A 22942-nucleotide genomic window follows, 5' to 3' on the forward strand; every position below is an offset into this window, starting at 1 on the left:
ATTATTATAAATATAATAATCTATATTATAAAAATTTTAGAACTCCATATTTAAGAAAGATAATATTAAATTAATTATTTTTAATTTTTAAACTATTTTTATAAAAATAGGTCATTAAAACAATAATATATAATGTTATATTTTGTATGAAAGTACTTCTAACAATAAAAAGTAATAATGATTAGTATCATATCATATTAACCATATTAATATATATTTGAAGAGTATATTAATATATCTTTGAAGAGTGTATGATCCACCATGGACAATATTAATATTAATTTCACTTTTATTTTATTTTACTCTTTCCGTTTCCGTTTCAATTCAAATTACAATTTTTACTATTCTCGTTTGTCTTATTTCAAAATATTCATTTCTTATTTTAGAAATACTAATCATACATTCATACAAAATAATTTTTAATTTTTACTTAAATTACACATATATATCATTACACATATAATTATTTTATACAAAAAGTCAAAAGGCAAAAATGTTAAAATCTCGTGTACACTTACAGTAACCAATAAAATATTACTCCCTCCGTCCCATAACAAAGTATCTATTTTTCCATTTTAGTCCGTCCCATAACAAAGTATCAATTTTTTTAGTAATCGTACTATCTATCTAACATTACAAATACCCTTATAACTTACAATATATTACACAAATGTCATTACCTTTATATCACACATACTAATAAAGTTATTTTAGTCATTTATACTTTATTCCTATTATATCCTAATATAATATTAATATTTCTAAAACTAGGTGCAAAAAGCAAATGAATATTTAGTTTCGGGATGGAAGAAGTATTCTTTTTTAATTTATTACAAAATCAAAAGGACTCCTTTAAAAAGAGAGGGAGTGAATCTCTATTTTAACTGAATATATTTGTTTTCAAAGATTTTGAAGAATTTTCACTATTAATATAAATTTTTTTTCCCCAAAAATATCAAATTAAACGCTTTTTTTTTATATATATTGTTTTAAAAATTAATTTTACATTCAAAATATTAGATCAATATTTATTATATCACATCATATAACTATTCTAATTTAAAAGTTTTATATTCAAATCTCAAGTCAAAATCCAAACCTCCAAACAAACACACACTAAAAACGTAATATATAAACACACCATTTATTAATTAATATATGATTTTTTAAAATGTTATTTTTTTTATATTTTAAAAAAGTAAATAAGTTGATAGAAAATTAATAAAATTATATAATTAATATTAAAATACCAGTGCATAGCACGGACTACAAGGTAGTATATATATATATTTGATATGACATTTTAATTTATGCATTCTCATAATTTTGACAATTTTTAAATTAAAAAAATTAATTTGAAAATTTTATATATAAAAAATAATAAGAAAATAATATATATTTAACAATAATAAACAAATAAACAACTTTTGAAATTCAGATATTTTTTAAATATTTATCAACTAAATCAAACAAATTTTTCAAATCACATAAAAAGAAAAAAAAAAAAAACTTTATCTATACATACGAAACCTTAATATATATATGTATAAATATATAAATAGAAGAAGATTTGAATTAGAAAGGGTGCAGTTAAGATCTAAGACTTTGATATCATATTAGATCGTGAAAATGACCGTTTCACCTAAATTTTTAGAGATATGTATCGTTTATTTATTTATTTACACCGAGAGTCCATCAACTTATTGCATCTTGAGGCAAGTGCGTGTTTGTTTGTGATTATAGAGAAATTTATCTTTTTTATTTTTTTCGATTGATTTTGAAAAATTTAAAAATTTTTTTGAAAGATTGAGCTGTTTTAAGAAAATGAAACTTAAAGTATCTCAAGAATGAAAAATATGTGGTTAGTGCAATTTAAAAGAATGGATGTGATTGGTCCATTCGTGCTTAAGTATAATAAAAGGGAATACTTTTCAAATAAAAACTTTTAAGAGAAAACATACTTGTGCATCCATGACAAAAAACTCACAACATACTTCAAGTGTTATTATGTAATTACATATATTTATGGTTATTATTATTATTATTATTATTTCATATGTGTTTTGATGAAATAATTTTTTAACACAATATTATGGTTGTAGAGTGGTATATGCAGTAACGGAACCAATTTTGGAATGTAAGGGGGGCCAAATACCTGTCAAAATTTTTAATAGTCAATAAATAATAAATCAATAAATAAATAAAACCAAAATAATAAAATAATTTTATCTTCGACAAAAGTTAATGCCATAAACTAGAAGTATTAAGAGAGCAATTTATGTCTTCGATGTCCCATACTTTGAAATCGCTTCATAATAACATCGTTTTCAATTTTCACAAAAACTTCTTTCTCAATGTAACATACCAAACAATCTGTCAAAAATTCGTCTCCTATCTTGGTGCGCAAGTCATTCTTAATAATTTTCATCGTGGAGAATGATGTTTCAACTGTAGCTGTCGTAACGGGTAAAATGAATGCCAACTCAATAAGTCGATACACTAACCTATAAGTTGTGTGTCATTCCATAGCAACTATCTTTTTTGCCAAATCTCCAATATTTTCCAATCCCGAGAAAGGTGAAGATGATTTAACAAATGTAATGAATAGCTTGAGTTGTTCTTCCAATTCACATTTTTCCCTTGAATTGAAATCATCCGAATATAATTCAGTAAGACGAAGTAGTCGCTTTTGATCAAAATTTGAAAATGAGTCTTTAGGGCTTAAGCATGCTATGCACTACGAACTTGACTCTGTAAAGCGATTATTCATCTCTTGAATAAGACGATCAACAACCTATAATTATAAAAATTAAACCAATGATTCATAAATATATATATATGTTAATATCAAACAAAGCAGAAAAATATACCTCAAAAAATATATCAACCTGTTGAACAATTTTCATATTCGACACACCAATATTATGTTTCGAACAAAATGCAGTGACTTTCTCAAACAACTCCTCCCAACCATAATTATTCCTATAATTATTCAAGTCATTCTTCACACCTTCAACAAGAATTAAAATATTACCTATGTTCTGATTCTTTTATTGAAAATTCTTTGATAACATATTTGTTTTTTACAACAATTGCATCATTAAATGAGCAATGAATACAAAATCAAATGTTACCATTTTCTCAACCAAACTCAAAGCAGATTTACTTTTGAGATCAACTCCATCATTGAATATAACTTCAAGCACATCAATCATTGCATCTCATATATCTAGAACTCTTGAAATTGTTTTCAAATGAGAACCCCAACGAGTATCACTAGGTCGAACTAGAGTTTTTTCTTGATTTTTCCCCTTTCCGGTGCTAATATCACCACTTTTTATACCCTCAACAAGATTTTCGTAGTGTCTTTGTAAAAGATCGTCTTTTCTTTTAGATGATACCCCAACTACATTCACAATCATCACAAGATAATCGAAAAAATTACCGACTATTCCATTATTCTTTAAAGATGTCACAATCACTAATTGAAGTCGGTGAGCAAAACAATGAACATAGTGTGCTTGCTTATTTTCATCCAAAATTTTTTGTTTTAAACCATTAATCCTACCACTCATATTAGAGGCTCCATCATAACCTTGAGCTCGAACCTTAGACAACGAAAGCGCATTCTTTGCAAAAAATTCATCAATCGCATTTTTCAATGACTATGCAGAAGTATCAGTTACATGCATCATTCCAAGAAATCTCTCTATCACCTCTCCACGATCATTAACAAATCTCAAAATTATAGATATTTGCTCTTTTATTGAACTATCTCGAGCTTCATCAATCAAAAGCGAAAAATATTTGCTACCAATCTCATTAACAATAGCTTGTCTTACCTCGGTTGCACAAGCATTAGTAATTTCCTTTTGAATTTTAGGAGAGGTTAATTGACTATTTCCTGGAGCATTTGAGTTCATCAATATATTTATTTGCGGATGCCGATGACATTCTCATTTCAAAAGCTCAATAAAATTACCTACAAATAAGATAGACATTATAAATATATAATGTAATAAATAATGTTAATAATGTATAAATAAAATAATAATTAATTACCTGGATGCAATGAACCAACTGATTCATCGGATCCTCGAAAAGCCAAACCTCCCTCTAAAAGAAACCGAACCATGTCCACTATTGTTGCTAATCTATCTCGATAATCAATCTCATCTTGTTTACTTTGATGTGAGAGCATAAAATCAATATTTTGCCCTTGATTTTTAAACCCAACATATATGATTTTTGCATAACGATGCATACTGCCTTGACCTCCTTCGTGTTCACGAAATTTCTCTTTAGCTTTCACTACAAGAAAATATCATTTTTGTAACGAGATTTTTTCGTAATTAAATTCACTTTTTCCGTTACTAATTATATTAGAGACGGAATTAATGATGGAATTACGTTAGCTACGTGATCTTTAGTGACGGAATTCCGTTACAAATATACTATTTTTTTTTAGTGTTTTTTCCAATTCTTAAAACAATTTCTGTAAATATATTGTCTCCAAATTTACCACCCTTTTCCAAACAAGTAACACACTTAGCAAAATGATGCATCTTTAGCAATGCTGCATCTTTAGCAACACTATATTCCAGCCAATGAAATTCTTCAAACCACTGCTTTCGGAATGATCTCATTAACCCACCAAAGTTAGTCTGTGGATAAATAAATTCATGTGGTTGGCAAGGGCCTTTTGTCAAATAACGCCTTCTTAATTCTTCTCTCATATTAACCAGATAACTCTCAATTGATTTTCGAAATCCAGGATCCCCAATTATGTCATCATCGGATAATTCAACTCCCGTTGAAATTTTAATTTTGTCTTCAACATTACCGACCACATTATCAACCGGAGCACTTAAAGGATTCGATGGAGAAGATGCCGTCTTCGATTTTTTAGAAATTGGTGTAAAAAATCGTTCCATAACAATTATTTTTTGTTCTAATAACCTGCACTTAAAATATAATAATTTCAAACATTAAAATAATAAAATAAAAATACAACGAATATATATATATATATATATGCAACAATGGAAAATAATTAAGTCTACTTTCAAGAAATAAAAAAATTAGGACTGCATAAATAAAATAAAATCTACTTTTTAAACAAATAGTAAATTTCAAAAATAAACCCAAATCATAATACTGACTTCATCACTTCAATTTTGAAATAAAATCTGCACTTCTAAATTCTAATAGCATGATTTCTCAAATGATAAAAAAAAAATTTAGAATCTAACCTTGAGTTCTTTTCAATCCGACTATCCAGTATTCATCTGTTTTCTTCAATTTCTCTTAATGCAACAAACCAATAACCGATAGATAAAGAAGAAGAAAATAAAAAAGAACAATTTTGTTGAAATAGAAGAAAAAAAATGAAAATTAAAAATTAAGAAAAAGAAAGAAAGAAAAACGAGAAGACGAACGGATGGATAAAAATGGGTTAAATTAGGTTTAAAATAATTTTTTGTTTTACTTTAATTTTTTATAATATATTTATAATTAAAATTTATTTCATTTTATATTATATTATAAAAGTGATCAAATGGAATTATAGTTGACCTGTTTGGCGATTTTTTTGAAAGGGGGCAAATATCATATTTATAAAATTTTATTTTATTTTTTATATTAAAAAAAGAAAAGGGTCATGAACTATATAAAATTGTGTAGATCCGTCACTGGGTATATGTATTTGGCGAAAAGGGTCATGAACCATCTAAAAGATAATTCAAATGAATTCATTGAATCCTTGCGAAGAAAGATCAGACGAAATGTTGATGTTAGTAAATTTAAAGTTTATCGTGCAATACAACATGCCCTTGAATTACTTAGAGGAGATGTTAAGAAACAATATGCAAGACTTTACGACTACTGCCACACAATTGTAAAGGGCACCCATAGAGTTCTTATATTTTACATGTTGACCGAGGCTTGAATCCACCAATTTTGCGAATGATGTATATATGTTTGAAACCTTTAAGTGATGGTTTTAAGTCCGGGTGTAGGCCAATTATTGATTTAGATGGTTGTTTTTTGAAAGGTATGTACAAAAGTCAGCTTCTTTGTGCAGTTAGTAGGGATGGTAATGACAACATCTATCTGGTTGTTGTTGTTTTTATTGAAATTGAAAAGTACGATAGTTGGAAATGGTGTTTGAACTTACTTCTTTGGGATATTGAAGAACCAAGTGTGGATGTTTGGGTTTTCATTAGTGAGAAAAAAGGGGCTAGTCGAGGCAATAGCAAAGGAATGGAATTGAAGAGGTTGTTTTGAAAAGCTGCATCTACTTATAATGTAAATGAACATGAGAAAATAATGAATGAAATTCTTAAATGTAACCAAAAGGTGGGTGATGCAAAGAATGATTTTGAGTGGTTGATGAACATACCGGAGGATCAATGGACTCGTGCATACTTTCATACAATGACAAAATGTGATGTATTGGTGAACAATATAACTTAATCATTCAAGAATTACATTATGAAAGCACATGACCTTCCTATCATTGACATTTTTGAATGGATTCGAAAGAAGTGTATGATACGTATTCCAATCAAGAGGGAGGGCATGCAAAGATACAAATGTGCTATTTATCCAAATATTGTCAAGAAAGTGGAAATACAACGAAGAGAAAGTCGTCATTGTTATTCAAGTTAGGCTGGGGGTGGCAAATTTAAGGTGGTTCATTGACAATCCAATTATGTTGTGCAGCTTGCATCGAGACACTGTAGTTGTGGTATGTTTCAGTTGGTTGGGTATCCTTATTGTCATTCAATTGTAGCCCTTATGACCCTCTTGAATATGTTGATACATAGTTTAGCAAAGAAACTTACATAAAATTCTATAGTCCTATGAATAATCCAGTCCCGCGGGTATCTATGACTATGAGCAATCATCATTTGGCCCTGTAGACCCCCTACAAGTAAAGAAACGTACTTGAAGACTAAAAAATACTCGTAGGTCTTATGCTAATATATTTTAGATACCATAAAGTCCTCAAGAAGGGGGTTGACACATACATGTCGTATATGTTTACAACATGATCATAATAAAAGAAGTTGCAAAATGTGGCACATCCCAACTTAAGATTTCAAAAGGTTTGCTATATTATATAATAATATATTTGTTCATGTTATTTAAAATTCTTAATGTTTATCAAAATTTTTGTATTCACATTTATACATAATGGTTCGTGCGAAACACATGAAGATAAGATACTTCGAGGATCTTGTGTGCCTTTTTCTTTCACAAAATAGCATTATTATTGAAGAATATGTTATTATGTTTTTTTTTTTTTTTTTTGTATTATTATTATTATTATTACATTCTATTTTTATTTTCTTTTTACCAACTTTTGTTTCTTATTATTATGTTTTTATCTATACCCATTTTTTGTATGATCTAAAAGAAATTAAAAAAAAAAAAAAACCTCAAGAGGTGGTTTAAATATAGGCAAGGTTCAAATACCTTGCCAGAAACACCATCAATCAATCCATCAGAGGTGATATTATTTACATTATGTTTAATATTGTAAGTGATAACATGATATTAATTGAAAAAGTTGCACACATTATTAGGAGCATACTTAAGGAAATTAATTCTCAAGCAAAAAACCAAAGTTTTAAACTTAAAGAAGACAGACAGTGCATCTAGGCCCCCAACTGACATGATACGATTACAGAGCAATCTTAGGATTGGAAATGACACGCCATTCAATACAATGCTTAGAAATGTAAGATTCTCTTATAAGCCAAGGACTATTTCAATGACGAAAGATATAGTTGGCAAGCCGTAGTTTTGTTGCTTAATGCAAACTTGATGTGTCTTTAATTTAGGGATGTCATAAGTAAAATCGATCCGAAAAATCGAACCCGTTCGACCTGAAATTTTTCAAGTTCGGATTTGGGTATTTCGGGTTTGAAAAAAATCGGGTCGACCCGAACCTGAAACGAAAAAAAATTCGTGTCGTGTTCGGGTCGTGTTTCGAGTTGACCTGATAACCTAAAATATAAAAATCAGGTTAGGTTTTGGGTTTCGTGTTTTAGGTTGACCTGAAATTTTTATTATTATTATTTTAATTTATAATATTTATATTATTTTAAATATAAAATAATATAAAAATTAAAATAAAAATGATATTTTTTAGGTCAATTTAATTTTTTTTAAAAAAATTTTCGGGTCTGTTTCATGTCGGATTCGTATCGGGTTTGTTCGGGTTTCGGGTGACTTGAAACTAATTCAGGTCAACCTGAACCTGACCTGAAAAAATTCGTGTCGTGTTCGGATCTAGGGTTTCAGGTCAGATTTCAGGTTCGGATTGACAATTTTTTTGTTATTCTCATAGCTCAATCCGGCACGAACATGACCCAAGAATACGAATTGACACCCCTACTTAAACTAAGTTGACGTGTGATGGACACAAGTAATATGTCATTTTTTTTCCATGTATTTGGATCAAACTTTTTACTGTGATTATCAAGTTTCAAGATTTGATATATTAAGTGTGATTTGAAAATTCAAGGTGTGTTAGAGAATACAATATAGGGGTATATTTGATATATTAAGTGTAAGTGCAGGTGTATATTTATATATTAAATTATTCCAATATATTTTGGTTATAAAGTTTCAATTATTTTTTTTTAAAGTTCGGACGAATTATTTTGTCATTTTTATTGACTTGTTTGAAATAAGATAAAAATAAAAATATACAAAGAACAAAAGTATGTCCTAATTTTTACAAGTATAAAATGAAAGATTGATCAAATTTTTATTTATTTATTTTATTAAAAAGATTATTTAAGATATTTCATATTTTTATTTTGTATAACACTCTCAAGTTGAATATTTCCTAATTATGTATTAATATAGTAAAACACTATTGTACCTCTATTTATTAAATGTGACAATTATATTTTTACTTTTTATGCTAATAAATTTTATTTTTTACTAAAAATATAAAAAATATTTTCTCATTAAATATAACAGTTATATCTTTTTTATGTATTTTATCTTTTTTAATAGCAATTAACAATTAATTTTATAGTTTTATTTCTTCTATTTAAATTAACACTCTCTTTTTCATTTTTAACATATCAATACGGATATTAATATAAAAAATATTATATACGATGTATTTGGTATGGATTTAGAAGAAAATGATCTATACGAAGATTTTCAAGCGATGACATCGTGAATGAAGATATTCAAGCGCAAGCTCTTGTTGACCTAAATCGCAAATTTGTTGTTGAGTTGGTTAGTAAATTTATTGATATTTCTTTTTCTTTTTTTAAAGATAAATAAGAACATAAAAATAAAAAATATCATAAATTTTTTCTCAAAACATAACTAAACACAAGTTTTATTTTATTTTAAAATTTAGTCCATTCATTCAAACCATTTTGATCATTTTATTTCTTATATGTATAGAACATTATATAGTTATATATTGATCAATAATCTTCTCTTTCTAAATAATGTATTTTATTTTTTAATAGCAATTAATAATTAATTTTTTCAGTTTTATTAGTGTTAATAATGTATGTCAGTAAACGTCACTTACCATAAGAATTATTATTATTATTATATATTCTTAATTTTATTTTGCTTCAATGATAAAGTGAGCTTTGATACAACATATTTTTTTAATAAATATGAAATATTGTTTGGAGCTTTTGTTGGGATTAATCATCATGGTCAGTCTATATTGCTAGGGTGTGCTTTGGTGATACGCGAAGACTCGACTTCAATTAAATGACTTTTTGAAAACTGGGTTCAAGCAATGAATGAGTGCGACCTAAAGACATATTGACTGATCAATGTGAAAACATTAAAATAGCAGGAAATGAGGTGTTGCCAGACACTATACATCGATATTGTTTGTGGCATATAATGTCGAAATTTCCTTTCAAGTTTAAGGGTATTCAAGAGTATAATAAGACGATTGTCGAATTCAAATGAATCGCGTATATGATAGTATTGCAGTTCCTAATTTTGAAAGAAATTGGGCTGACTTTTTAGCCAAATATGGATTGAAAAACAAAGTATGACTTCAAGATTTATACGCTGAGAAGGAAAAGTGGTTCCAGTTTATTTGAATCACATGTCTGGATTGGTATGATTTTTAACACAAAGAAGTGAGAAATGCACGCATATTTTGATGATTATATCCACACAAGATACACACTGAAGAAATTCATGAAACAATATGAAGTGACAATTTGCAAGAAGATTCAAAAAGAATTTATGGCAGACTTTCATTCAAAGACAAAGATTAAGACATGCAAAACTGAATTTTCATGGGAAGTTCAATTCCAAAAAGTTTACATTAAGAGTTTAGAAATCATGTACGAACGTTTGAGGATTCAACATGTTGATTTAGAAAAAGATGTTTTAGAGCTATTGAAGCAGTTTATTTCATACTGAGGGAAGCAATATGTGAGCCAAATTCTTCTGGAAGAAGAGTTACTGATGAATGCATATGATTCATTTTTAGAGGTTGTCGAAAAGAAGAAAAAAAAATCCTGTTATTGTTCTTTCTGATTCCATCAGTATTACTCTTAAAGTTTCTGCCAATCGCGATAATGTTCATAAAGATTTGTTGGAAGAGTTCCTAGTTTCTTTTCTATTATTCTTATTTTTTTGACAATGTATCGTTTTCCTATGGTTATGAATAAAATTTGTTGTCGTTAAATATTTTTGTTATTCTTTCTTCAATTTTTTATACGAATACTCTGTGCAAGAACAAATAAAATTATACATTTTGAAAAAAAAAAAGTTTGGATGCCATGATAAATCAAATTAATTATGAATAAAACTCCGAAGCAATCCAACAAATCTATTTATATTTATTTATGAGATCTTTTATAGCAAGACTCCTCTCTTTATCAAAACTGAAATTGATTAGTGAGTGGAAGCAAGATGCTTAGTCAATAGAACCTTGTAAGACTCTGAGTGCATAAAAAACAATATTATTTTTAACGGTTTTCCTAAATATTTTTCCTTTCATTGAAGTAAAGTTGGGCTTCAGCCATCCGAATTCAAATTTTTAAAGAAGATTTTTCTAAGTTAGTAAATTGGTAACATAAAATGTTTTTGAGATAGAATATAACTTAATTTGTCTTTTCGGTAATGAATCCGAAAACAGAGAGTATTCGGTTCGTCGGTTTCAAACCGAAACCGTTATCGACCAAAACAGATTTGGTTTCGGTCGATAACGGTTCCGATTCCTGCTGGACCGGCCGTTTTCGGTTCAAACTGGTAGATTATTTATTTAAAAAAATATATTTATTAACCTAGAGGAAGAAGAACCTAGCGTGGGCGGCTACAGGCTTTGAATGTATAATGAATTAGGGCAAAAATATTCTTATAATATCAATTATTTATAAAATTAAAATAATATTAATTTTAATAAAAATAAATATTTAGTAATGATACATATTTTAAATTTTATAAATTTTTATTATATAATTATATATAATTTAAATTATATATTATTATCTAATATATTAATATTTTTTATAATTGGTATTTATTTTAACTACTTATTAGATTTGTTATTTTAATTATTTTTTATACCGTAACAATATAATTAATTAATATTTTTTATATAATTTTTACACAATAAATAAACAATATACATATTTAAATAAAAACAAAATTGAATTTATTGTTTTTTTTAATAAAATTAAAATTTAGAAAAATTAGAAAATATAAAAGACGATTCAATTCGAAACTAACTTTTTTAAAACCGAAATCGTTGGTTTCGAAACTATAACCAAAATCAAAACAGTAATTCAAAACGTTCAATTTCGGTTTGAAGCTTCTAATTTCTTATTTCATTTGACATGTCTAAACATAAATAAGGGTTGAATATTATTATTATTTGTCTTTTAAAAAAAAATATAAAATATATCACTTGCACTTTCAAGAAATTAAGTAACATTTTACTTTGAATATAATTTGTAAAATTTTCTTTTTTTAAAAAAAAAAATCATCAGTATATATTTATATTCATTTCATTTAATTTTTTGGTTTATTTTGGTTTTGTCTTTGAATAAATCGTAATATAATTATCATTATTTATTTTATATTAAATAAAAAAATTAAGAAATTTTGAAAAATAAATTAAATAAATTATTTTTATAACAATTATTAAATTTGAATTTTTGAGAATTTAATTCGACAAAAAAATTTAGCAAATATATATAAAAAAATGTTATATATCAAAAAAATTAATATTAAACAATATATATATTAATAAATTATCAGTGCATAAGTATACAATAAGATATTAATAGACTATAGAATTAATTTACTCCATATTAGTAATTATATCTCGTGTTTATAATTAATCATTATCGATAAAATATACAAATGATTGTCCAATTGTTTATAATAGTATAAATAAAATTTTTTAATTAAAAATATAGAAATCTTTTATTAATATTAACATTTTATTAATTATTATTTATTAATAAATAATCACCAGTGAACATACATCATCATTCATCATTGCCATTTGCCATTTGCCATTTGCCATTTCGTTTCCGTATTAATTTCATTCATAAAAATTTCCGACCGATGAAGGCCGCGTTTTTGAGATCGGTGCTCAGGAGAGGCGGCGGCGCTTCCGCATCCCTTATTCCGCGGCGGAGGTTCTCGTCGGAGGCCGCGCCCGCGCGGAAGGTCGCCATTTTGGGAGCTGCAGGAGGTATCGGCCAGCCGCTCTCTCTTCTACTCAAGCTGAATCCTCTCGTATCGAGTCTCGCGCTTTACGATATCGCCGGCACCCCCGGCGTCGCCGCCGACGTTAGCCATGTCAATACCAGATCCGAGGTTCCACGCTTTTCATCAATCTATTTGTCGCAAGGAATTTCGGTTTACGATGGATTGTTGGCTGTTTCATTTCGGTGCTCGATGAGGATTTTGCACTTCACGTCCAATTATTTAGGTTGATTCAAGTTCTAGGGTTTCCACATTGTCTATCGTCATCGTTATTAATCAATTCACTGTCCAATCGAGTTCAAGCAAATTTTCGATCTATCACCAGAAATAAGATGTGAATTCGTAAACCTCTGTTTTCCATTTTGCTTCTGACGAAGAAATTGGGAGATCGTCTGCATTAAGTTATGCTGATTTGAGATGAATGTTTAAATTCCGTTTAGTTATTATCTGCTTCTTCAAATTAGTTTTTATCAATTTTAGTATAGTTCTTATTGTTCAGTTATTTTTCGATTTCGATTATATGTTTCGATCATCCGCTTGGGTGCATTATTTTGAGCATGTGTTTCCATTTTTTTTTTCTTTTTTTTGATGACGCATGTGTTTCCATTTTGATTATATGTTTCGATCATCATTCATCATCTTGTTTGCATTATTTCTATCATATGTTTCGATCATCCACTTTGTTGCAATAATCGTCCACATTGTTGCATTATTTCGATTATATGTTCCGAGCAGAATATCTTTATTGATGGCTTATACTTACAGGTGAAAGGGTATGCATCAGAAGACTATCTAGGGAAAGCTCTGGAAGGTTCCGATCTAGTTATAATACCTGCCGGTATACCTCGAAAGCCAGGCATGACCCGCGACGATCTCTTCAAAATTAATGCCGGAATTGTTAAATCACTTTGCGAGGGCATTGCCATGTATTGTCCCAATGTAATAATTCTGCTTCTTGAAAACCTCTGTTATTCTTTAGCTACATATTTGATTCTAGTAAGAAAGATTTTAATTGAACTCTCGATAAATTTCAGGCTCTTGTAAATATAATTAGCAACCCCGTAAATTCAACTGTTCCAATCGCTGCCGAAGTTTTCAACAGCAAAGGAGTATATGACGAAAAGAAACTGTTCGGTGTTACCACCCTTGATGTGGTCAGGGCTAAAACATTCTATGCCGGAAAGGCGAATCTTAAAGTTGCTGGTATGTCTATATTGTCGATTTGTGGCAATGATTCTTGTTGATGCATAATTGAAATTTGATTGGGTTCTGTTCGGCAGATGTCAATGTTCCCGTTGTTGGTGGTCATGCTGGAATTACGATTCTTCCGTTGTTTTCGCAAGTACTGACTTCTGTGTTTCTTATTGCACCACATTTTGTTTGAGAAAGATAATAAAATGGACCTGTTTGATCAATAGGCCACACCTAAAGCAAATCTTGGGGATGAAAAGATCGAAGCTCTTACAAAAAGAACTCAAGAAGGAGGAACTGAAGTCGTTGAAGCCAAGGCTGGAAAGGGTTCGGCTACGCTCTCAATGGCGTAAGCGCACTTAATTCAATTTCTATTTTGCTCATTAGAGTTCCGAGTTTGCACATTGCTCAATTGTTGGCGAATTTGAGAAGTCGATTTTATCTTGACATTAACTTTATATGCCTGTAGCTATGCTGGCGCGATATTCGCTGATTCTTGCTTGAAGGGACTTAACGGGGTCGAGGATGTCGTGGAATGTTCGTTCGTGCAGTCCTCTGTGACCGAGCTACCTTTCTTTGCATCAAAAGTGAGTGGAAACTTAAATATTCCATTTAGATTTAACTAAGAATGCCTAATGAAACTTGAATATTGTACATAGGTTAGAAAGATTAGTGTTAGACTTGATATGCTTAAATAAGTTATTATTGATGAATATGTTAAAATTTCTCAAAATATCTAAGCAAAATTGCCCATAAATCTTTATGGTTTCGAAACTCAGTGTAAATTCTCATTTTACATTGAAAATTGCATGAAACCTCTTTATACTTTAAAAAACGTTGCATGAAACTCCTGTGATTTCGAAACTTAGTGTAAATCTCCACGTTACTTCAACAAAATTGCATGGAAGCCCTTATACTTTTAAAAACGTTGCATGAAACTCCTATATATTTCAAAACTTAGTGTAAATCTCCATTTTACTTCAACAAATTTGCATGACCCCCTTAAATTTTAAAAAATATTGCATGAAACCTCCTGCCATGCAAAAAATATAGATAAGAAATCATATTTTCATCACACAACGGAGGTTTCACGAGGGTGGGGTTTTATGTAACGTTTTTGAAAATTTAGGGAAATGCCATACAATTTTTAAAATATAAGATGAATTTACGTAGAATTTCAAAATCACAGAAAAATTATGAGCAATTTTACAAAATATCTATATATATATATATCCTTTTGACGTAACATTTTAAATGAAAAATTAGTATTTGACGTGATATTTTTTACGATTCCGCTAGTTTTAGCATATGAACAAAGTCGAGTTTTGTTAAACAGGTGAGGCTCGGCAAGAAAGGCGTAGAGGAAGTCCTCGGGTTGGGTCCTCTATCCGATTACGAGCAACGACGGCTTGAAGCCCTGAAGCCTGAACTGAAAGCTTCGATCGAAAAGGGAGTTGCATTTGTTCGCAACAATTGAATACGATCAGATCCATGATCCAATGAATATTTTCTTTTAGTATGTTCTACTGTAATATTTTTAAAATAAAAAATAATTAATTATACTTTTTATTCAATAAACATACACTATTTTATCATCATCGTATCATTCAAAAAAAAATGTATATATATATATACTTTTTCTTTTTATCATATCATTTAATTATCAAATTATAGTATTGAACAAATATTGAACTATGTTTAAAACGAAAAAGAATATAAAACTTCAAATAACCTAATTTGGAATAATTTTTTGGTAAGCTATTTTATGTTTTATTAAAAATTTTTAAAAAGTAAAGAAAAAATAACCATAGAGAATTTAATTGATATGTTATATGTAAATTAGGCATCGACCCGTATTACTATTAGATGATATATACTCCCTCCGTCCCATAACAAGGTATTCATTTACCTTTTTGTGTCATTGTACTTAACGTTAAAAATATCCTTATATTTCTATAATTTTGTATACAAATGTCATTATATTAGTATTATAAGATAGTAATAGAAATATTTTTGCAATTTTTCCTTGATTTGTAATACGTTTTGATATAATAATTAATATCCAAAGATCAATATGCAAAAAGTAAATGGATACTTAGTTATGGGACGAAGGGAGTGTTATTTTATAGTACTTTTTCATTTACTAATTTTATATTGATTTTATTTTTTACTAATTTTATTTCTTTAGTTTAACATAATTTGTCTTTTATATATATATATATATATATATAAAAAGATAATAATTATAAACTTTAATCAAATTTTAAATATCATAATTTATAGGAGTAATTTTTTAATCTTAATTAGATTAAATATTTATTTAATTTTAAGTTATAATTATTTATATTATATCATAATTATTTTTACCAATATATTTTTTGATTATTTAGTAATTACACTTCAGTATCTACATGAAACTAGACAGCTTAAATGAGACTAAAAAATTACAAATATTCTAAAATTTTCTAAACATTAAAAAAACACAGGCAGGCCATAAAAAAATTTAATATATTTTTTCTAAACTTATTTAAAGGATAAATAAGTATAGAAAAATGATAAAATAATATAGGTGACATTTTTATTGAAAAAAAAATGAGAGAAAACTTCCCAGGCCAAATTATATATAGTACTTTTCTCATCTCACACCAAATATCTTGTATACGTAAATACAAAAATAAATAATTAAAAATATATTAGTAAAAATAATTATTTTATAGTATAAATAATTATAAATTATTATTAAGATAATTAAATATTTTAATTAATATTAAAATTTCAAAATTTAAATAAAGTTTAAAAAAGACAAATTATTTAGCCGTACCAAAAATACTGAACAAGTTGGATGGAGGAATTATAAGATTGGGACAATAATTATTTAATTATTTAATTTATTTTAATTATAATTAATGAGAAAAAAGAGCAATTGTTAGTAAAAATAAGCGTTTATGATAATATTTCCATGAAAACACACATTTCTTCTGTAACATATTAAGATAAGGTCCATTATATTTTTATTTGTAATTGGCATGGCTAAGTGTTAAATACAATATATATATATATATATGTTGTATGTAATATTTTTAAAGATAATTTTAATAAATAGTCCAGAAATAATCAGCAAGTTCACTCAGTATTTTGGATAAATTAATTTTTTGAGATAATCAGCAAGTTCACTTAGTGTTTTGGATAAATTAATTTTTTATATGTAGTATAGAAATATGTGTTAGTAATATAAAAAAATAATATTTTATGTTGAATTATTAATTTTTTATAAATGGATAATGTATATATTATATTAAGGTGTACGTATATTTGTATTTTTAAATACTCTCATTGTCCCACTTAATTTGTCTACTATTTCTATTTTTTCCATTCCACATAATTTATCCTACACTTCTTTATTACTTACTAATTACACATGTGTTTAATCTAAATTAGACAATTTAGTTGTGACAAAAAAAAAGTAATATTTATGAGAAATTGTTCTATTAAGAAATATTGAGTAAACAACCAAATGTTAAAAATTAATGTTTTTAGTGAAAAATAGGTATTAGATCATAAGGTAACTTTTGTTTACTGTTTCTTTGTAAAAATTGTATTTGTTGTTTGATTAATTTTCTTAAGAATCCATCACAATATTGGACAAATAAATATAAGTAAACCCATAAGATATTAAAAAAAAAAAAAAAGAGAGAGACAAAATTACTTATAATTTATCTTTAAGTCTAAAAAAGTTGCTTCAATTACCTTCGTAATTTAGAAATTATGCAATCACCCCTAGCATTTTTTAAAATATTATAGCGAATCTTTCAAATTGTTGTAATTGCACAACAATAGCCTTCACCAATCTTTTATTATAAGTTTAAAATATTCTTTAGAATATTTTTTAAAATACGAGGATAAATTACAGTGTCTAAATTATGAAATAAACAATGCAGAATTTTCAAATCACAAGTGAATTATAAATAATTATACCAAAAAACAAGAATCACAGATCAACGTCTCTTGACATAAAATCCCACATAAACATCCAAAAACATCAAAAACATCAATCCACAAATTTACGACAATGCCGGCGATCTAGAATGGTGTTGACCATCTGGCCCCCCGGGCGCCGCTCTTGTGGTTCCACCATACACTCCCGACAATCCTCTTCCCCGATAGTATCTAATCCTCGATCCCTCCAAAACCAAACGTGTGCGATAGCCGTCATCTTGTCCTTGCCCGGACAAGAACAGACTGCGCGCCTCTAAGCTTGCCCCACACAACGATAAAACGATCATCGCACCAAGAAACAAAACCCTAAAAATTCCCATCACTTAGTAGCCAAAAAAAAATTATTTTGATCAAATTTGTAAGAAATTAAGATAATGAAAATGAAAGGGTTTAGTTTGAAGTGCCCAAATGATGAGAATGATTCGATATTTATACATGCAAAAAAAAACATAGAGACAGATCAGATTTGCACAATGCATCAAATTAAAGGAAATAAACAAAAGACACAAACCCAATATTATTTTTGGCTATTTAAAATGCAATGATGTGGTGTCAAAATAAAGGTTGTCTGACCAAATATACATGAATTGATGATAAGCTTAACCCTTAAACTATGTATAAATATATATATAGGGGGTTTATTTCGATTAAAATATAATATATATATATATTATTCACTCATAAAAATTAATAATTTAATATAAAATATTACTTTTATATTACTAATACAATTTATCTTACCAAATATAAAAAAAATGTAGTTATTAAAAAATACAAAAATATACACACTCATGTAAACCCTAATCCAAGGTTTATTTACTTTGATTTTGTATTTAAACTTTTATTTATTTTTTATTTAAATAGTACTTACATATCACTACAAAAAAGTAATATATTTGTAACGGAATTCCGTCCCTAAAGTTCACGTAGCTAACGTAATTCCATTCCTAATTCCGTCTCTAATGTCATTAGTAACGGAAAAAGTAGATTTAGAGACAAAAATATTTTGTTACAAAAATGATTTTTTCTTGTAGTGTATACTCCCTCCTAGATAATATGGATTCGATACAGTAGATACTAGAATTTAGGTAAAATATAATTAGTAAGTAATTAAGAAGTATATTAGTAAAAATAATTATTATGTAGTAAAAATAATTATATGTTTTAACATTTAGATAACTAAATAGTTTAATTAAGATTAAAAAAATTTAAAATTCAAATTTTAAAAAATGATTAAAATATATAATCAATTTTCCAAAAAATGAAACAAAACAGACAAAAATAAAAAATATGAATAAATTATGTAGGATGGAGGGAGTACTATTTTATAAGAGAATATTATATATATATATATGAATAATGGGAATTTCTTAATAAAAAATTGGGGGTAAAAAATTCAAAGTATACTACAAGAAAATTTTTACTTCTGGTATAGAGACTAAAAAAGAATACTTTATCTGCATGGTAAAATTAATTATATAATTATATAAATTTGGTTGGGCACATAGACTAAAAATATAATACTCTCAGTTTTAAACAGTGTGCAACATTTGAGTTCAGCATCAGAATTTAAATGAATGATAGTAGATAAGGTAATTTGAGATAATTTGTAGATTAAATCATGTGTTGAAGAGAGAAATATATATTTATTTATTTATTATTTGAGTGATTTAATAGAATAGAATAAAATATATTTATATATATAATTAATTATTTTTAAATTCGAAAATGTCACGTTGAGTTTGTGACAAATTAAAAAAAATAATAATTGTAGAATGTTTGGAATGAAAGGAGTAATATTTTAATGTTAAAGGCTAAGAAAGCAAAGTGGATATATTATAAAAAGAATTATTAAAAGAATAAAAAAAAATAGTGGCAAATTAATTATTTTTATTAAAGTAAGAATAATAAAATTATAGATGGATAAAGTTTTTTTTTATTATAAACAGATGACACAAAAAGGAATAATTACATAATTTTAGCGGACGGAAAAATTGTACTTCCTTCGTTTCATAACAAAGTATTCATTTTTCCATTTTAATCCGTCCTATAACAAAGTATTTATTTCCTTTTTTTTTTAGTAAATGTACTTTCTACCTAACATTACAAATACCCTTACAACTTACAATATATTACACAAATATCATTACTTTTATATCACACATACTAATAAGGTTATTTTAGTCATTTCTACTTTATTCCTACTATATCTCAATATAATACTAATATTTCTAAAACTACATACAAAAAGCAAATGGATACTTAATTTCGGGACGGAGAAAGTATTTAAATAGTAATTTGTAGTATTTTATCTTATTTTATTTTATATATATATTTTGTATCTAATGACTTTTTTGCTATTGAAGTTCAATTTAATGTAATAATATTGATATAAATAAATATAAATTTAGAGTATTTATAATTTATAGTGTTATCAACCTTAGTATAATGTGACATTACAAAAATAATAAAATAAATAAAATAAAATGTTGAACTTTTGGAAGAGAAAGGAGCAAATTAATGAATAATGAGGTTTCACTTTGAAAGACACATACAAACCCAACCTCAATTCAGCTAATTTTATACCTTATTAAATAAAGTTATTTGGTTTTTGTTTAGATTTGATTTATTTATTTATCTTTAATTTTAATTTTAATAATATTTTGATATAATATTTTATTGAAAAAAACAGTAATATATTTTTATTAAAAATATTTAATAGTAAAAAAATCGTTTAAAACACAAGCCAAACAAACTTTAGTTGATTTATTTAATAGATGAATGTTGAAAGTTGTTCATATTATTATTATTATTATTATTATTATTATTATTATTATTATTATTAGTAGGTTTAAAATTTTATAATTCTAAAACTACATAATCATCTAACCATTATTAAATTAAAAATTAATTAATTAACATTTTGAACGACATTAGCGTTATACTACCTAAGTTATATAAATTTAAGTTTATTTTTCTTTTTTTAATTATCATATAAATTTATTGTCAAATTTTTTTAAAGTAAAAAATATTATTTTTTCGATTTTTTTTACCTTAAAAAAATTCCTTCAAATGAGCACATATTTTCATGACGAATAAAATAATATTACGTGATTTAACAAATTTATTTATACCATTCATTCAACAGCATATTGATAAATTAAATTCACACACATAATCAATATAATAAAGTTGGGGCATATGTTATTTATGAAATCTTTTATATGAACAATAACTATATATTTTAGTTATAATCTAGTCATCTTCTTGGCTTTATTTCATCATTCACAAAAGGGCTAAACAACAACAAGAAATGACAAACTATTACACAAAAATTAACCCCTTTTAGTCATCATTATATATATATATATATTATGGCGCACGTAGTGACGGAATAAACTTTTGAACGCTGGGGCGAAACTGTCTAATCAATCAATTTCTATAATTTGTTTTTAATTTTAAAATTTTTGAATTGTTATTTTTGGTTGAACCGACAATTTAGTGTTTATAAAAAAAAATAAAATAGTAAGAGATTGTAAAAACATGAAATAAAATAAAATTTATACTTTGTAAAATAAATTCCTTGAGACTTTGAGGGACAATTTATTTAAATTATATATAAAAAAATATTCCCACCATCTCATATTTATCTATTTATTTTTGTCCACGGAGTTTCAGAAATATTAGTATTATATTGAGATGTTGTAAAAATAAAGATAAAAAGACTAAACTAACCTTATTAGCGTTGTATAATGTAAAAATAATGATATTTGTGTAATATATTGTAAATTAGAAAAGTATTTGTAATATTAGGTAGATGGTATAGTTACTTAAAAAAACGAAATGAATACTTCGTTATGGAACGGACAAAAAATAATAATAATAATTTATCAAGGAACAAATGGAGTAATATTTTATACTAAAAATAAATAAAAATTGAAACTTGGGGGTCAGCTGCCCTTCAAGTCCCTTGGTAGATCCGTCCGTGGGTGCAAGTGCTGAATTTTATAATTCAATGCAATTATGATATCACTGCATATATAATGACAAATAGTATATGATATAATGAAAAAAAACATGCAAATTACACTAATATCATACAAATATCGTATATTAATTGACAATACATGTTATCGTTGATTTCACCGAAAAAAATATATTCATATTTCTAGTAAGTATGAACATAGGAACATTTAACATAATAAATAAAAGTATGTACTGTTTGTCTATTTTATATTTGCATAACATAATCATCTCTATAATTTATTTTTGTATCTTGTTTATAAATGTTTAATTGATTTGAATGTTCCTTTTGATGAAATTTAAAATTTTTAATTTAGATTTGGTATTAAAATAATACATGATATAATATTTTATAAAAAAAATTAAAAAAATATAAAGTTCAAATAATAAAAAACTGTTGTTTGTGGAGTGTAAAGAAATTTGATAATCAATCTTTTGACTCAAGAAAATTTCTATATCTTGTTTACATTATTCATAAAATATTTTATCTAAACAATATCACATTTAAAAGTTATTTATCATTTAAAATATAACATTTAAATTTAATTATCTATTCCAAACATTATATCCAATATATATTTATTAAACTCACATCAAATATTTATTTTATATTCAATTTTTTATTATTCTAAAACATATTTGAACAAAACATTTTTAATCATATTTATAATATCTACTCTAAAATTTAGAAAAAGACAAATAAGGTATAACATACGAAAATAGAAATAGTTGATAAGTTTTTTCCTATTTTTCTATGTCTCATGACAATAGACACTTCTATTTTAAAAATTTAATAAATCAAAACATACTTAACAAATATAAATAAAAATTAATTTTTTAGTCACATAACTGGACCTCTTTTTCATTTTAATCTCGTAACAAAAATCTGTCGCAAACTAGTCTCGTAAGTGTAAAATTTTCGCAATTTTAGTCCTTTGATACCGGAGATGTCTACGTGGCACCCATTTGGCTCGCCAGAGGACACGTGTCCACTAGG

General features: G+C 26.5%; 1 protein-coding gene across 1 annotated transcript; it reads left to right on the forward strand.

Annotated features, from left to right (window-relative positions):
* The first annotated feature begins 12591 nt into the window (after positions 1 to 12591).
* Positions 12592 to 15444, forward strand: LOC127266056 (malate dehydrogenase, mitochondrial-like). The gene is made up of 7 exons (XM_051296149.1): positions 12592 to 12846; positions 13501 to 13674; positions 13770 to 13938; positions 14016 to 14077; positions 14154 to 14275; positions 14396 to 14513; positions 15263 to 15444. The coding sequence occupies exons 1-7, from the start codon at positions 12592 to 12594 to the stop codon at positions 15401 to 15403; spliced, it is 1041 nt and encodes a 346-aa protein (XP_051152106.1). The 3' UTR covers positions 15404 to 15444.
* Positions 15445 to 22942: the final 7498 nt, after the last annotated feature.

This window comes from Andrographis paniculata, unplaced genomic scaffold (assembly GCF_009805555.1).
Source record: "Andrographis paniculata isolate CXL003 unplaced genomic scaffold, ASM980555v1 Contig74END, whole genome shotgun sequence".
Classification (NCBI taxonomy): Eukaryota; Viridiplantae; Streptophyta; class Magnoliopsida; order Lamiales; family Acanthaceae; genus Andrographis; species Andrographis paniculata.

What these genes read in the sequence shown, in the direction of transcription:
- LOC127266056 (XM_051296149.1), top strand. Translation starts at nt 12,592, where the DNA reads ATGAAGGCCGCGTTTTTGAGATCGGTGCTCAGGAGAGGCGGCGGCGCT. An exon ending in TTGCCATGTATTGTCCCAAT is followed by an intron (nt 13,675 to 13,769) that starts GTAATAATTCTG and finishes GATAAATTTCAG; the next exon opens with GCTCTTGTAAATATAATTAG. An exon ending in GGCGAATCTTAAAGTTGCTG is followed by an intron (nt 13,939 to 14,015) that starts GTATGTCTATAT and finishes TCTGTTCGGCAG; the next exon opens with ATGTCAATGTTCCCGTTGTT.